The sequence below is a fragment of the Vigna radiata genome, chromosome 11 (assembly GCF_000741045.1).
Source record: "Vigna radiata var. radiata cultivar VC1973A chromosome 11, Vradiata_ver6, whole genome shotgun sequence".
In the NCBI taxonomy this organism is placed as follows: domain Eukaryota; kingdom Viridiplantae; phylum Streptophyta; class Magnoliopsida; order Fabales; family Fabaceae; genus Vigna; species Vigna radiata.
The window spans coordinates 3,783,152-3,799,898 of NC_028361.1; the positions used below are offsets into that span (position 1 = coordinate 3,783,152).

Consider the following 16,747-nt stretch of genomic DNA (forward strand, 5'->3'; position numbering starts at 1 on the left):
GTCCCTCTTTCAAACTAAGGTATAATTTAGTCTTTCAACTTTAGAAAACTTTGGTTTTAGTCATTTTTATCAAATTTTTTTAACTTTATTTGCTATTTCAAACGCGTTTCTCAATTAACGTTGAAGCAAAAATGTGTCAAATAGTGTAAACAATCCAAATGCTATAATGAAACGTGCTTGAAACAACAAATAAAGTTAAAAAAATTTGATAAAAAGGACTAAAACCAGAGTTTTCAAAAGTTGAAAGACTAAATTGTACCTTAGTTTGAAAGAGGGACTAAAATCAAAATCGCCCCCAAATTACAGGACTAAAAACATATTTAATCCTAATAATAATAATAATAATTTTAAATAAACTACAATAAGAATGCTAACATTTAAATTAACGATCAACAATGACTTTGTTTTTTCAGGGACATGACATAAATTTTTTACCATGTCTTTAAAACATGTATTAAATAATTCCTCTTATATTTTTAACATAGTAATATTCTTCCTTTTATACATTTAACTATCGGCTTTAGATATTATAAATCCTTTCTAAATGTCATCAATTATTTCTCATTGATATATACTACAGAAATGAGTTCGGAATTATGAACAAGTGAATATTTCGTATTATTATTAAATAAATACAGGATGATGAGGGTTGCGATAGTGACAACATACACAAATTTTAAAGAGAGACGAATCTATTTAACTGAACCTTATTACTAATTATTATTATTATTATTATTACAATATATAGATAAACCCGATTGTTCAAAGAGAGGAGCATTGTTGTTTTGACCGAAACATACTCTCTCCCTCTCATCTGTGTAAGGATTTTTCACAAATAATAATAAATATATTACCTTTTAAACAATTTTATTAATTTATTCATCTCCCTTTTCAATAAAGTTGTTTTGATTCAAACAAAGAAAGTAATTAATTACAAAATAAATTAGAAAGAAAAAAATTAATATTTAAGAAGGAAACTCCATCTTTTTGTTAGATGGTTAAAACTATTAAAATCGGAAGAATTACTATTTATGAGTGAAAAAAATAGTTAAAGAACAGAAAAAGAAATTAGCATCATGCGAGTGAAGTAGGCAAATAGTTTCCTTGGCTTGGCGGCTAAAGTTTGAGAGTTTCTTTGCCACCGCCACCGATCACCGGCACGGTGTGAAATCAGTTTCTTCTTAATGGCACGTTCCTTATGCCCATCCCTTCCGAACACTTCCACCTTCTCTGATTTCCGCAAACTATACTCTTCCTCTCACCATTTGTGTTTCCACTCCCCAAAATCAAACCTGCAATTTAAGCCTCGTCGGGGCCCAGAAGCGCGGCCCCTGGGTAACCGAAAGAAGGGAAGTTCGAAGAAGTTTACTGCGTCGAGCGAAGGAGCGAATGGTTATGGGAGTATAGAAGCCGAGGGGTATAATGGGTCGGTGGAAGATAAGCAATTCGTGCGTTCCTTTCGCGAGGCCTGGCCTTACTTGTGGGCCTATCGTGGCAGCACCTTCGTTGTCATTATTTCTGGAGAAATTGTTTCTAGTCCTTTCCTAGATCCTATTCTCAAGGCACGCACTTCAAATTTTTATTTTCACAGAACCATGATCTTTTATTGCTAACGTTTTATTTGTTACATTAACTACTAGCCATGCCCATGTAGTAAGTGTGCATTAAACTGAAATCATGTTTTCTAATTGTGGGTGCAGGACATAGCTTTCCTTCATCAGCTAGGTATCCGGTTTGTTCTTGTTCCGGGGACACATGTGCAGATAGACAAGCTTCTGAATGAGAGAGGTTTGTCGAAATAGGATCAGGCTCCTCTAAAGTAATCAAATCCTCTTTAAAGGGCAAACTAAGTAATCTTAGTTGTCGGTGAGAAAATGGTCTTTTGATGTTATTGCACAAATATAACAAATTATGAATGTCATAGGATATAAAGTAGTGATTTTCTCATAAACAACTGGATTGCTAACTTTATTCATACTTTAGAGGAGCTAAATTTGTCGAATTAATGGGTTGCTTAGTTTGCTTACACCAGTGAGAATGATTAAGTCAGTGTTAATTTTAACCTTGGTAGTGTTCCTTGCAAATATTACTGTATCCATTTCCCTAAAAAGAGAAAATGGAAGGACATTGTTAGCTAGAGCAGTGTCGAAGCGATTGACCTTATTATTTTATTCGTAGGTTGCCAGCCTAAGTATGTTGGTAGATATAGGATAACTGATGAAGCATCTCTAGAAGCTGCGATGGAAGCCGCTGGGGGAATAAGATTGATGATCGAAGCAAAACTTTCTCCTGGACCTTCCATATGCAATATTCGTCGACATGGCGATAATAGTCGATGGCATGAAGTGGGTGTCAGTGTTGCCAGTGGTAACTTTCTTGCAGCCAAGGTTTGAATTTTGTGATTTGATCACTGCTATACAGTGACGGTGGTCTTTGTGAAATTGTCCCTCCCTTTATGTTTTTATCACAGTGTTAGTACATCTTGTTATTTTTATGTTTTGGCAGAGAAGAGGGGTGGTCAATGGAATTGATTTTGGGTCAACTGGGGAAGTTAAAAAAGTAGACGTATCTCGCATGCGTGAGAGACTTGATGGTGGTTGTGTAGTTATTTTAACCAACTTGGGCTACTCCAGCTCTGGAGAAGTATTAAATTGCAAGTATGCTTTGAAGCTTTATTCTGATGATTGATTTCTACAGCTTAATGTAATTGATTGCTTGATGAAATACAAGCTGTTATCTTAATGTTTTTGTAATTTGTGATTATTTGGTCTCTTGTCAAATATCCACATTCCTCCTAAAAGTTATAATTCTTCTAGGATTTTTTTTTTTTTATTTATTTTTTTTAAGAATAAGACTTGTGAATAGATTTGTAAAATCACAAACGTATTTTGGTTGCTCAAGGAAAGAATAAGAGGAGTTGAATAGAAGGTTTTATTAAGTGAGGTGGGAGGAGCAAATACTGAGAAACTAATGGTACCCGGCTTTTTGGCAAGTATGTGAATCAGAATACTACTAGTGTTACCAATGAGTTCTATTTTCCCCCTTATTGTATGTATTTGTTTAATTTGTAATACTTGGATATGGTCTAATAATACAACAGAAAATATACTATTAATAAAGAGAAGAAATGAGCAGCAAAAACCATGTGTGCCTCACCTGATTCTTTTGCTTGCTGACACGTGAGAGTTGCTAGACTTGAATCTGACAAAAGCTTGAGTCCCGGATATTTATTATGATTTATTTTTCCTCCAGCACCTATGAAGTAGCAACAGCTTGTGCCTTGGCTATAGGAGCGGACAAGTTGATATGCCTTATAGATGGTCCAATACTTGATGAGAATGGACGTTTAATTCGTTTCTTGCCTCTTCAAGAAGCAGACATGCTAATTCGTAAAAGGGCTGAGCAAAGTGAAGTAGCTGCTAACTATGTCAAAGTTGTTGATGAAGAAGGTTTCAACTCTCCTGAATATAACAATTTTAATGGAATAGTCAAATCACCACCTATTGGGCGTTTTACAGAATGGCATAAAGCAACCTTCCATAACGGTGTTGGTTTTGAAAATGGAAATGGCTTAGAGTCCAGTGAGCAAGGTTTTGCCATTGGAGGTCAAGAGCGGTTAAGTCGAATGCACGGTTACCTGTCAGAGTTGGCTGCTGCTGCTTTTGTTTGCAGAGTGAGTCCATGGATTACCTTATTTTTATGACACATGCTGTGCTTATTTTAAGTTTGTATTGATATATCAGCAATTGAGAAAAAAAAAAAGCATTTTTCAAACCATGACCAGGCCAGGAGTTACATATTGTGTGTACATTTGTTTTTGCAACTGTATTGTATCTAGAAGGATCTTAGAACTGTGGCTCTCTTAAAATATTGCTACTGTAAGGTGGTTGGTTTGGAGTAACTTTCAAAATTCTTTGGAAGTTGCTCCTTGGAAATTGAAATGGTAAAATATGGTTTAAAATTGCAATTGCTGCATGTTGCTGATAATACCAACTTCCATTTGTCAGGGTGGTGTTCAAAGAGTTCACTTGCTGGATGGAACTATTAGTGGAGTTTTGTTGTTGGAATTGTTTAAAAGAGACGGGATGGGAACAATGGTGGCTAGGTAAGCAACCTTCGTGAAATCCTCTGAACTAAGTTTTTTTTTTCTCTGTTTGAATTATTTTGTCCAAGGGTTGGTAACCTGTTTGGTAAGAGAAACAAGAGGTAAGGTATGGGGTAACATAGTTTAGTGGGCATCCTAGTGGAGCTACCATACAGGCCACAGATGTGAGATTCAGGTTTATTTATAACCCCTTAGGGTAGCTAATTATCACATTGATGTTTGTCGAGATTCTGATTGCAGAAGGCTGGAAATACGTGGATTGGATCTGAACTCCATCTCTGAGCATTCTCCCTTTTTCTCTTCTATGAAACCATATGTTAAAAATGGTTGGAGGATTAGTTGAAATAACTATGTTAGTGTTAGTACACAAGTTATAAATAGGTGTGACTTCATATATTTATTAGTAGACATGGTCTATTTGGGTAAAGTTCCCCATCGGCAATTAGGGAAAAAAAGGAAGAAAAGGGTGAAATAAGTTTAACCATAAACTGAAACAAGCTTATGCATAAGTTTGGAATTTGATTTTAGAGAAGATAACATGAGAGAACTACTTCAAATCAATTTACACATAAGCTAATTTTTTGTTATGGAGAAGTTTATTTAATTTTTCTTTCTTTGTTCTGTTAAAGTGTTTATAGAGACGTTCGTCCAAATAGACATATGTTGTATCACTACAAAATTAAATTAATTCCAAAATCTATGATATCATGAGCTTCCTATGCAATTAGCATTATACTATCTGCAGTATGTTGTTCACGATGGTATTATACTAAATAAAGTTTTTTTCCCTTTCCATTTATTTCATTCTCTTATTTTTCAATAAATTTTGCAGTGACCTTTATGAAGGCACTCGGACAGCAGAGGTGAAAGATATTTCTGGAATAAAACAACTTATTCAGCCTTTGGAGGCATCTGGCATATTGGTTAAGCGGACTGATGAAGAGGTTTGCCTAGTTAAATATTTTTTTGTGTTTTGGATATTGTTGCTTACATGGTCGTGATAATTTATCAAGATATCTCATATCTTAATCATTCTCTCTTTATAGCTCTTGCAAACATTGGATTCATTCGTTGTTGTGGAAAGAGAAGGTCACATAATTGCCTGTGCCGCCCTTTTTCCTCACTTTGAGGAGAAGTGCGGGGAAGTTGCTTGCATTGCAGTATCTCCTGATTGTCGTGGCCAAGGACAGGGTGACAAATTGCTTGGTATGCTATTTTTCTGTGGTTGGTAGATAGGACCTAATAAGTTCTTAAATCAAGAACCTATAGGAAACACACTCCACACACCGAAATGCACAATCCAGAATACTGGATAAGCCTCTGTTCATTCCCTAACAATCTGAAAAACAAGTAAAGAGAGCTTAACCTCCCCCTCTCAGGACAACAAGTTCCTGAATAAAACTTCCAATCACTCGCTAACCTCTCCCCACACAATCCTGAAACTATCTATACAAGTTACATCCCACCTTTCCCAACTGCCAAGGCAGTTAATGTCTCTTTCTTCTCTCATAAACCAATAACCGCCTAACATTACCCCCCTCCTCCTCAGCAACCTTGTCCCCAAGGTTAAAGTCAGGGTATTGATCCTGCATGGTCTCGACGTTTTCCCAGGTAGCTCCATCTCTACCACCGTCTTGCTATTCCACTAGAACCTGCTGCACTGATCCTTCTCCCTGATGTTGTTGCCTTTTATCGAGAATCCTCACTGGCCAATAGCTGGGTCCTTCGGCTTGTAGCTCGGCAGGCAGCTGTTTTTCTATTCTATTTTCCCCCACCGCCTTCTTTAATTGGGAGACATGAAAAACATTGTGTATTCTAGCTGTTGCGGGCAATTGTAAGCGATACACAACCTTTCCAATTTGTTGAATCACTGGACAGCTGAATCACTGGGAAAGGTCCATAATATCGAGCTGCAAGCTTGGGATGGATTCGACAGGTCGGACCAATTAATAAGTTCTTAAATCAAGAACCTATAGGAAACACACTCCACACACCGAAATGCACAATCCAGAATACTGGATAAGCCTCTGTTCATTCACTAACAATCTGGAAAACAAGTAAAGAGAGCTTAACCTCCCCCTCTCAGGACAACAAGNTCCTGAATAAAACTTNCAATNACTCGCTAACCTCTCCCCACACAATCCTNAAACTATCTATACAAGTTACATCCCACCTTTCCCAACTGCCAAGGCAGTTAANGTCTCTTTCTTCTCTCATAAACCAATAACCGCCTATATATAACAAGATATGAACTAAATCAACATGAAAAAAACTAGAACAATGGTTGGATTACAGCTTCTTTGCAAAACTTGAAATTAAGAAGTATAGACTATGAAACACCCAGAGGTAGGCCGTTCTTCATTTAACCTTGCACTCACAAGTGATTCTCCTCCCCCCTTCAATCTGTTTCTCCCTTCCACTATACCCTCCTCTCCCATCTTACTGCATTATTAATGCATCCTCTCTTCTAACATTTCTCTGCCAATTGTCCATTATGTTATGCCCTTCGTCTCTCCTAGTTCTCTCTCAGCTGCTGCTCCATGTTTCTTTCTTTCATGCACAAGCAGGCCTTGTTTCTTGGCCCCATCTATCCCCTCTCCTATTCCTTCATCCCCTTTTCTCCCTTTACTCTATATACGTTCACGACGGGCCTATCATTGATGATTCTTGTGCTTGATGGGTTAGTGAGTGACTGAAAACTTGTGAAATGCTTTGACATATTGTGGCTATTTTTCATTGTTTGTGTATATTCATTTGATGGTAAACACAAATCGAGGCCTTATGAATTAGTAGATAGACATTCTACTACTGAATATCGTGTAGATAGACATTCTACTACTGAATATCGTGTACTTATATTATAGGTGAAAATATTATTTTTTGGAAGAGCAAGTAATAAATGTTGTTGTCCTGTTTGGTGCAGAAATTGAATATAGAGTTATGACATTAATTACCTGTGAACTTGTATTGATTAACAAATCCTTCGAGAGTTGTAATTCTGCTAAACACAGCAAATGAAATTGTAATGTGATGATAAAGAAAAGTCTTCATATTGCTTTCAATTGTCTTTCATGAAAGAACTAAACATATAGAAATTGTATGCCACTTTGTTCAAGAGAAGGTCCTGTCCAGGAAGTTTTTTACTAAATTTGTCAACTTTTGTGATCAATTGGTAGATATTTTAACTAAATCCTTGGGAAGATTTTGAATTCAATTTGTATGTTCCATGCTTGCTGCATGCAATCTATATACCCCCCTCTACCTTGAAGGGGAGAGTTAAAACAATGATGTTTTCATCTATTGCTCAGCTTTTTAAAGTTCCTTTCTTTTTCTTCCCTTATACGCTTCTCCCTCTTATAAAATATACACATCAGTGGGTAGTTTAAGATTCACTAAGTTCTCAGGAATCTCAAGTAGAGTGTTAGAAATTTTAAACATGTTTGTGTCAAGATTATGTGGTGTGGGCGTCAGATTTTGATGTTATTGAGCAGCTGTATGATTTTAATCATTGATGCTGTTGTTCTATAATCATGCTTGCCACATGTTTTCAGAAGAGTTATTTAATTATACCATAAAAATATATGCAGATTATATGGAGAAGAAAGCATCGTATCTGGGACTGAATATGCTTTTCCTGCTAACTACCCGTACAGCAGATTGGTAAGTAACTCCCCTGATACATGTCATATAAGCCTTGATTGTAACAAATGTCATTTTTCACTTTTAGTGGCTTGTCGCATACTCACTGATTCTTGAACACAGCTTATTGTTTGTTATCCTATTTTGGTGGCATGTCTTTGCATGTTTCTTCTACCATTTCTAAAATCTATATTGACAAAAATGGATATTAGTGCAATTACGAAGTTGATACGTTGATATATACATGGAATTCCTGAAAGAATTAGTTGTGAATTGCGATGCCTACAAATTATGGAAATTGATTACTAACTTTTTGACAGGTTTGTGAGGCGTGGATTTTCAGAATGTTCTATTGATTATATTCCTGAAAAGAAAAGGAGAAAGATCAATCTTTCTCGCAATTCTAAGTATTATATGAAGAAGCTTCTACCAAATAAAAGTGGAATTACTGTTGGTGTAAAATCTGATTCAAGTTAGCTCCACTTTATGCTGTCTTTTTTCTTATTGATTGGATGCAATATATTAGGTACTTTTATAAACATTCTTATAACAATAAGGAATCTGGATCATCAGTGTATATCTCAGGCAGGTCGTCCATTTGTAGCATTAAGTTTGTTCCTTTTTTTTTATCAGCAGAAGCAATATATTAAATAAAGGGCATCAACTACTCTTCCTACATGGCTAAAACTGAGAAACACTTAACAATAAAAAGTAACCATACAAATATAAAACTTGATCCATGTATACAGTAAGTAAAAAAGAGTGATAAAAACCTTGTCTCCCAAGCTATAGCAACTTGAGTACAATGACCACACCTAGCTTCACAGAAACAAGGCTAATCTCATTTTAGAAAACAGTATGCCAGGGAAGACTAAACATTGACTAGTCTCTCAATAAAGACCAAGCAAAAGAAGCAAAAGAAATAATCTTGTCAATGATATTCGAGAATTAAAAGCACATTCATTTTCATAACTTAATATTCCACAACACAATCATTTCTCTTTACTCTAGTTCAACTTTTCCTCTAATCTCAACAAATTGGATAAAACCAAATTAAAAGAAAGGCAAACTCTACCCACAAAACAAGACATCTAATGTTTTCATAACATGCTTTTTTTCTATTCCAATATCCATCCTAGTAGCTCGAAAGTTACTTTTGTAAATGGTAACTTTCTGTAAAAATACTGTTCAAAGCATCAGATTTGTTTTTTTTATGACAAAAACAGTGTTAGGAGAAGTCTCAAAAGAAAAAATGGTATCATCTCAATATTGTAATATATTTACCTCCATTATTTTTGTCACCATCAGTAAACTAGAATAAAGGTCTTTGAAAATTCTCTTTTTCATGATACCACTGACTCAAACTTTCTGTAGTAAATAAAGTAGGTTTCAAGGGATCTGATTGTCTCAATCCTCATTTAAACCTAACCTAAATGTGTAGTAGAACTTCCATTCTCTAAAACTAATATACAACTAGATTGTGAACAAACTCTCAACTAAAATATTCATCTATCCCTAAAACACAATCTCCTAAGCATTTATGATGAAGAAAGTTCAAAAAATTAAGTCATATCTTTTCTAATCATTCACCTTAAAGACTTTCTCTTTTTGCTTAATCAAGGGGACTTATTTTTCACCAACACACTAAGTAATATGCTTCTCCTTTCAATGAAGACACTTTTCTATGATGAATCACATTTCTTATAACTGTTTTAGATTATTTTTAATTTTTTACTTTAATTTTGTATATATAACCAACTGAAGAGATAATTCTGAAATGATCTAAATCTTTGTTAAATTGCAACTTTGCAAAACTCCCCTTGAAGTTTCACTTTGTCTTTTTCACTTCACTCAAAACCACATTCTCCCTTTTTCAATTGAATTTATATTCAAAACAATATAGTGATTATTCTTTGCTGCTATTCTCAAGTGCAATTTATAAAATAGTGATTTCCCAGTTGAAGGATGCTTATTACTTATTATGGTATGATTTTGGTTCTTTAATAATATTTTCAATTTAAGCTTCCTTTCTTTTGATCGTATTCTTTTTAAACAAATTTAATAGATGAGAGTACATTAATGATTTTTCAGGATCACTTATGGAAAAAGTTATTTTTAATAGAAACAATATATACAAATATTCGAGTTTGAATTTTTAAAATAAATATGAAAAATTTTCTATAGAAATTTACTTATTATGTCTTTTATATAACTAATTAATGGAAACATATTAATTTACATTTATGTTCACTTTTTTTTTATAATAATAAAAGTATTATTATTATAATTATAAAAATAAATATAAATAATTTTTAAATTTTATTATAAATCATTTTTATTTATTTTTTAGATTTTTTTATAAGTAACTATTTTAGGTTAAAAATAATTAAATTAAAAAAATATTTAAAAAGTAGAATTGATAAAATAATTATTTTAATTTAAAAAGTAGTTGTCTAAAAAATAAAATAGAAAAAAAAGATTTATTATAACATAATAATTACAAATTATAATTTATAATATAATCTATTATATTATAAATACTTTGATAATATTTATATTCTTTATTACAATTAAGTAATTAAAATAAAATAAAATTATTAATGATAAATAAATATAATTTACTTTCCCTTTAATTTTTATTCTATTTTCACCTTTAAATTGTACTTAAACTCTGAGTAGTAGAACACGGGTGGTTGGTCTTTTATGGAATTCGGTGGATCGAGATCCAGTCCAAAAGAAAAGGAAAATTATAGAGAAAAGCTAGAAACAAATTTGGATACAATAAAGGGATCCTCTAGCAATTTTAAAAAGTATTAAATTGCTAGTTTTTTCCTCAGAAAAAACAATGTTAAAACAAATAAACCAGAAGACATCAATTATTTTTTCTCTTGTTATTTTCCTGTTCCTCGCAGGTACCAATTCCATTTATCTGCGTGTATGTACTCCAAAGTCTCCCAATTCACATCTTTGCCCCGCGATTCTTCGATGCGTTACATCTTCTTCCGTCGATTCTTCGTTAATTTTCTTTCCTTTTTCTCCCAAGTCAACTAAATTTTGTGCCATCTATATTCCAGGTTAGTTAGTGTGCACTGATATAGATTACACATCGCCGATTATTTTCTCTGTTACTTTTATTAAGTGTCCTGTACGAGTTGAAGAGGCCGCTACTTTTCCTTGTCATTGTTGTGTTTGTTTAATTAATGTAAGATTTATGTGTGCATAATGAATTTGAAACCGAATCAAAAGCATCAGTTGGGTTTTTATTTGAGGCGGTGATGCAATAACCCTTAGAGGTAATTCTGCACTGTCGATAATGTTATGAGAGTTATGGAATCAGATGCAGAATTAGAGGTCACTAAAGGTGGTATTTGGTAGTGTAACTCTTTCTGTGTGCCTATATGAGATGGTGCCATTTTGCTACTTTTGCAAGGACTCTTATAATTGTATTGTCATTGCAACATTTTCTTTTTCTGGTCAAGATGCTTCTGACAATGTTTAACTTATATCACTTTTTCCTGATAAATAATATGAAAATGTAATTATTGGACTTTCCAGAGTTTCCACTTAGATGTCTTGTGAATGAGATTGAAGGTAATTGGAAATTGAAGTCAATGCTTGATGAGGAAGATCTTGGGTTTGTTTTTTTATTTTGTTTTAAGAAAATATTTGAAGAAGAAAATGTGTTTAAATATGAAACTGTCTTGTCATTTTTATTTAACCTTTTTTTACTCTCATGCCTGTAGGTAAGTTAAGGGAGAGTTTTTTGGTTGGTTGATGGACATGCAGAAGAAGACAGTCCTCAACTAAAACAAAAGCAGAGATTTGGCTGTCATAGAAAGGATTCGGACTTATTTTAATGGGTGCTCCTAAGCAAAAGTGGACAGCGGAGGAAGAAGCAGCATTGAAAGCTGGAGTTGTTAAACATGGGGCTGGAAAATGGCGCACCATACTTACCGATCCAGAGTTCAGTTCCATTCTGCGCATGCGTTCTAATGTCGATCTCAAGGTAAGTATTTCTGTCAGCCTAAAATGTTACTACTCTGCACATGTGAAATGACCTTCTTGTTTACTGCATCAATATTTGCAGAGTTCTGTTAGCTTTCAGAAAATTTCTAAATTTTAAGCATACCAGGGTGTATCATGTGTGCTTTTAAACTGTGAATCAGGACAAATGGAGGAACATAAATGTGACAGCAATATGGGGATCAAGGCAGAAGGCAAAGCTTGCTCTTAAAAAGAACCTACTACCATCCCCAAAAATTGACAATAATCACATGGCCTTGAGTACTGCAGTTCAACGTGACAGAGGAGCAGGGGATCCCAAGCCTCTGGCAGTTTCTGGTGGAGTATCTCCTAATTCAAAGGAAAAAGTGTCAAGGCTACAGAACTTCCAGTTAAATATATCTGTCATTTACTCTTGACTAGTAATTGGTCTACTCGGCTTAGTTGAGTTAATTTAAAAACTGTATGAAGAAACATGTATAATTATTATGTTTCCCTTGCAAGTAATTAGGTTTAAGATTGCACAATACAGTGCACTAGTATACAATTTTTTTAATAAACAGAAACTTAAACTAAGTTTTTAGAAATGATTTTTTAATAAATAGAAAATTAAACTAAGTTTCTTGAAATGAGGAATCATGTATTTTGATTCTTCATTCCTGTTGATTTTTGTTTATTTAATTTCATGATGACTTTGAACCTAGCAAGACAAAGATACACATAAAGTATGATATTCAGTTGTCTGTTGATAAATAGTTATCTTCTGTTGTTATTTCTGTTGGCAATATTCTGTCAAATTTTGTGGTAATTTTGTCAAAATATTGAAACTATTATTAATTGTCACATTATGCATTTCAATGACAGCAGCTGTATGTTTTTTAATAATGTCAGGTTGGATAATATTATATTAGAGTCTATTATCAAGTTGAAGGAGCCGAAGGGTTCCGACAGGGCAGCAATTGCTTCATATATAGAGGTATTTGTACTAGAATCTAAGCATCTCAAGAAACAAATGATGATCAAGTACTTGTAAACTTCAGTTCTAAAAGAATATTTAATTTCTTTTGTTGTTGGCTTCTTCTTTTCCTGTTAATTTCTTTCTCATGAAAAGATTTAATTCAATATTAGGGAGTAAATTGTCTGCATTCATTAATATGCCATCAAATAATATATCTTTCCATGCAGACATTTTGCATTGATTGATTTATTACTTATATGTGACAAAGGAAATGTATGTGTCCGTGTTTTCTACTCTAGTTTGCAATACACAAAATTCAGGAAAAAATTTTGAAATATTTCTCTGGGTGATCCATGGAGTTAGATAATAGGTGTATTTATCAAAAGCTATATGGTAACTGATAAGTTAGCTTGTAAATGGACATAAGTACTTAAATTTTATTGTATAGATAAGATTTGTGTTTTTTAAACAAAAATATATTATGTAATTATAATTTTATATTTTTTTAACAAATAAGTAAATTCTTATCAAACATTTTAGTGCTTCCATTTCTTTTTTTAATGTCGTATATGTTTTTTGGATTTAGACAAGGGATTTAGTTTATACTAGTTGATATAATGTGTATTAATGAAATTTAATTTTTATTTATCTTATAAATAGTTTAATTTCAATTTTAATTTAAACTACTGGTGCATTTTTTTTTTAATTTTCATTGTACGATTTTCAAATAGTATCATGTAAATAAAGGTTATTTACTTCATTTTGTAATGTTAAATCTTTTTTAATTTGAACTAACAAAAGTTAAAAGTAACTCGACAAATACTAAAAATTGTTTAATGACTAATTGTCAATGTAACATTCAAAATAGGTGATCATAGGTAAAAAGAAATTAAGGATAATAAGTAAATGTATTAAAATATAAATGATAGTAATAGAATAAAATTAAATAAGCTACAAGCTAGGGAAAGGAGCCTCATAAGCTCTTATAATTAGTTGCTTTGAAGTACCTTAACAAACACTTTTGTGTTGGTAAAACTAGTTTATAAGCTAGTCAAATAAACTTGTAATTAGCTTTTGTCTTACCAAAATTGCTAATTGTTTATTATCAATCAACAATTTCAACTTGTTATGGCATGTAACTAAGAATTCATTTATCAAAAGATTTTGACCTTTTAAATGTTTCTTTTTTCCAAGTCCAAGCTGGGGGTCTCACATGTCAAGCATTAAAAGCTACTAACTCTTCTGCTCACCCATGTTTCGCAAGTGTTTAGCATAGATCAACCAATAGTAATTTGTTATTTATTGCTCTTTTTTTAATCCTGATTGGCTTATAGAATTATTAAATGCAGTAAATAATATCGATTTAAAAGTTTAATTTTGTGCTGGTCAGTACCAGTGCATGGAAAGTAATGACAATTCTTCACCTCATCAGGATCAATACTGTTCTACACCAACCCTCAGAAAGTTACTGTCAACAAAACTGAAGCACATGGTGGCAAGTGGAAAATTAATGAAGGTAATTTTATCGTTAGTTAACTCCTTAACAAGACAGAATTTTGCTTGAATCATTGGACCCTATTTTCCTAATAAGCAGCATTTTTACTTACAAAACTTTGTAATGAAACACAGTCAGCGTGGATAAATTTTAGTTATTGTATGACAGATACATTATTAACAACGTATTGATGTTATTTACTCAAGGTTATGAACAATTTATGCCTAAGTAACTGGTTACATTACATGTATCTAAATATGCAAAAATAAATATGTTCTCTTGTAGTAGTTGAACTATGCATATCTGACAGATTTTTCGCAAGAGTGATAAATCTATTTCAAATTTTGAATTGATAAAATATTCGTGTCTAATGCTAAATTAATTTTAGGTAAATATTGGGTATGTGATTAAAATCAGTATTTGGTCAATTGATCCTGAGTGAGACATATCTAACGAGTAATGACAGGTAAAGCATAAGTACAGGATTGCAACAAATTTAACTATATCTGAGAAAAGAAGATGTTCTTCCTTGTTACTCCTGGAAGGAAGACCCAAAGATTCTCCAAAAACTGAGAAGACTGGTGTCAACATTCTTTCAAAATCCGAAATTGATGCAGAGCTATCTAAAATGAAGGGTGTGACACCACAAGAAGCAGCAGCTGCTGCTGCAAAGGCAGTTGCTGAGGCGGAAGCTGCCATTGCCGAAGCTGAGGCAGCAGCTAGGGAGGCAGACGCTGCAGAAGCCGAGGCAGAGGCTGCACGAGTGTTTGCAAAAGCAGCAATAAAGGCTCTAAAATGCAAGACGCTTCACATTTGGTAAGCTTCCTTTTCATTACCAAGAAAATTTATCAATGCCTAAACTTGTGTTTACAGAATATTTTTTCCAATTAGAATGCTGTTGGAAAGTGTTTACTATTTCCAATGTAATTGCCCACCATTTCTTGTTGCTTATCCAATTTAACAACCTTCTCCAAGTTCATGCAGAGACTGTTTTCAAATTTGAAATCTCAACTAACTAGTCAAGAAAGGCAACTTCATCATCGTGTCAGGATTGTCCTCAGAATAGCATTTGACAATATCTTAGTTAAAATTCTCATCTCTCTTTTGACTCGGTTTCTAAGTACTAGTGATCCTAATCTTAATTGCCAACAAAAACCCTGTCAAAGTCAATTGTGAAAAGATTCCAGTTTGTTAACTAATACGGGTCAAAAGGTTTTCTCTTTGTTTTTATTAGTACTACATCATTCTTGTTCCTGCAGAAAATTGGTTTGTGTCAGTTCTTTTAGCTAACATTTTGATTTTCCAAATGTGTACAGATGGTGTCAGCTTCTGCACTGCTGATATGACCAGTATCAGTTTGAGCTCATAATTCTGCTGCTACACTTCCTTCATGTATTCAACTACTGTATATAATTTAGGTTTGTAAATTTGGAACACGCGGTGGTTGATCCATGAAACATTTTGTCAGGAGTCCTTAAGAGCGTATTATTTATTATTTTTTTACCTTATTTTAAAGAAAGACAATTGAGGCGAGAATACAAAGTATTAGTGGAAGAGTGGAAGTAGTGATCGAGTATTATGATGGAACCGTGTGATGGACATCCTATAATAGTAAATAGAAGAATACAGATTTTATTAGAATTTTCTCATGACAAAATTGAGTCTCACTTTCTCGTAGGTCTTACACAAATCCTTTCTTTTTAAGTTGATATCGTCTTGTACTTATTTTTGAGATTTGGAGAAAAAGCTAAATTAGATAAGTAGTATTCTACAAAGAGTTTGGTTTGGTGATCTAAATGCTTGAAGTGAATTAAATCGTGCTTTGTTTTTACATTTTTTTTATTAAAAAATGGATTTTTAAAAAAAAATTAATTTTTAAATACAACTTCTAGTTTGGCATGATCGGTGGTAAGGTAAAATCATGATTTTATGTATTCACACATAATTGTATGCGCAGTGCATCGGAAAAATTATTCTAAAAGTAACGCAAATGCAGAATAAATATAATTTTTAAATAAAAAAAACAATACTTGAAAATATAATTTCTAACTTTCTTTTTTAAAATAAAATTATATTTTAATTTAGAACTCCTATTGTGAAATTGTAAACTAGTCAAAACGTCACTAAAATTAGAAGATTGAAAAGAACAACTTCTAATATTGATTCTTTTAAATGATTTACCCAATTCAAGATTTTTAAGAGAGCTCATCCCTTTAGCTAAAATTCCCTCCAATTTTTAATAGAAATCATATTGGTGTTTGATTAGCAAAATTTACAACCTTGCATGATACACTTATGATCAGGTGTAGTAATTAGTATACATTAGTTAGGTATTTTGTCATCATGCTCTTGCGCCAAACATCAAACATGGAGTCAAGGTATAGAATATTAAATTAGAGAAACATAAGAAAAACCTCCAACTTATTAACCCTTCGAAACAAATAATTGAACACAATGAAAGCAGCTGAATTTGCGCATGTTAAATAGATTCGTGGGGTTAAAATAAGGACATAAGATATTAGATCATTAGAAAATATGTAATATCCAA

The 16,747-nt window shown here is 32.9% G+C and overlaps 2 protein-coding genes across 7 annotated transcripts; both read left to right on the forward strand.

Moving 5' to 3' along the window:
- Positions 1–1,050: 1,050 nt before the first annotated feature.
- Positions 1,051–8,354, forward strand: LOC106778036 (probable amino-acid acetyltransferase NAGS2, chloroplastic). 3 transcript variants are annotated; one of them, XM_022787343.1, is made up of 11 exons: positions 1,052–1,562; positions 1,701–1,788; positions 2,179–2,387; positions 2,506–2,657; positions 3,253–3,449; positions 3,519–3,673; positions 4,008–4,105; positions 4,938–5,049; positions 5,152–5,311; positions 7,693–7,765; positions 8,065–8,354. In XM_022787343.1, the coding sequence occupies exons 1-11, from the start codon at positions 1,185–1,187 to the stop codon at positions 8,219–8,221; spliced, it is 1,779 nt and encodes a 592-aa protein (XP_022643064.1). In that variant the 5' UTR covers positions 1,052–1,184; the 3' UTR covers positions 8,222–8,354. The 3 variants fall into 3 exon arrangements, with proteins under 3 accessions (XP_022643065.1, XP_022643064.1, XP_014521408.1); XM_014665922.2 differs by having other exon boundaries at positions 1,053–1,562; positions 3,253–3,673; XM_022787344.1 differs by lacking the exon at positions 5,152–5,311 and having other exon boundaries at positions 1,051–1,562; positions 3,253–3,673; positions 8,065–8,195.
- Positions 8,355–10,584: 2,230 nt separating this feature from the next.
- LOC106776309 (telomere repeat-binding factor 2) lies at positions 10,585–15,856 on the forward strand. 4 transcript variants are annotated; one of them, XM_014663717.2, is made up of 8 exons: positions 10,586–10,818; positions 11,300–11,378; positions 11,488–11,750; positions 11,911–12,137; positions 12,638–12,722; positions 14,137–14,220; positions 14,666–15,015; positions 15,516–15,856. In XM_014663717.2, coding segments are annotated over exons 3-8 (897 nt in total). In that variant the 5' UTR covers positions 10,586–10,818; positions 11,300–11,378; positions 11,488–11,600; the 3' UTR covers positions 15,517–15,856. The 4 variants fall into 4 exon arrangements, with proteins under 4 accessions (XP_022631317.1, XP_014519203.1, XP_022631318.1 ...); XM_022775597.1 differs by having other exon boundaries at positions 11,300–11,335; XM_022775596.1 differs by lacking the exons at positions 11,300–11,378; positions 15,516–15,856 and adding an exon at positions 15,184–15,493 and having other exon boundaries at positions 10,585–10,818.
- Positions 15,857–16,747: the final 891 nt, after the last annotated feature.

Bases quoted from the DNA above. Each gene is read 5' to 3' on its own strand.
- LOC106778036 (XM_014665922.2), top strand. From the start codon at position 1,185: ATGGCACGTTCCTTATGCCCATCCCTTCCGAACACTTCCACCTTCTCT. The intron at 1,789-2,178 runs GTTTGTCGAAAT...TTTTATTCGTAG, and splicing joins CAAGCTTCTGAATGAGAGAG to GTTGCCAGCCTAAGTATGTT. The intron at 2,658-3,252 runs GTATGCTTTGAA...TTTTTCCTCCAG, and splicing joins GGAGAAGTATTAAATTGCAA to CACCTATGAAGTAGCAACAG.
- LOC106776309 (XM_022775596.1), top strand. From the start codon at position 11,601: ATGGGTGCTCCTAAGCAAAAGTGGACAGCGGAGGAAGAAGCAGCATTG. The intron at 11,751-11,910 runs GTAAGTATTTCT...ACTGTGAATCAG, and splicing joins GTTCTAATGTCGATCTCAAG to GACAAATGGAGGAACATAAA. The intron at 12,138-12,637 runs GTTAAATATATC...TAATAATGTCAG, and splicing joins TCAAGGCTACAGAACTTCCA to GTTGGATAATATTATATTAG.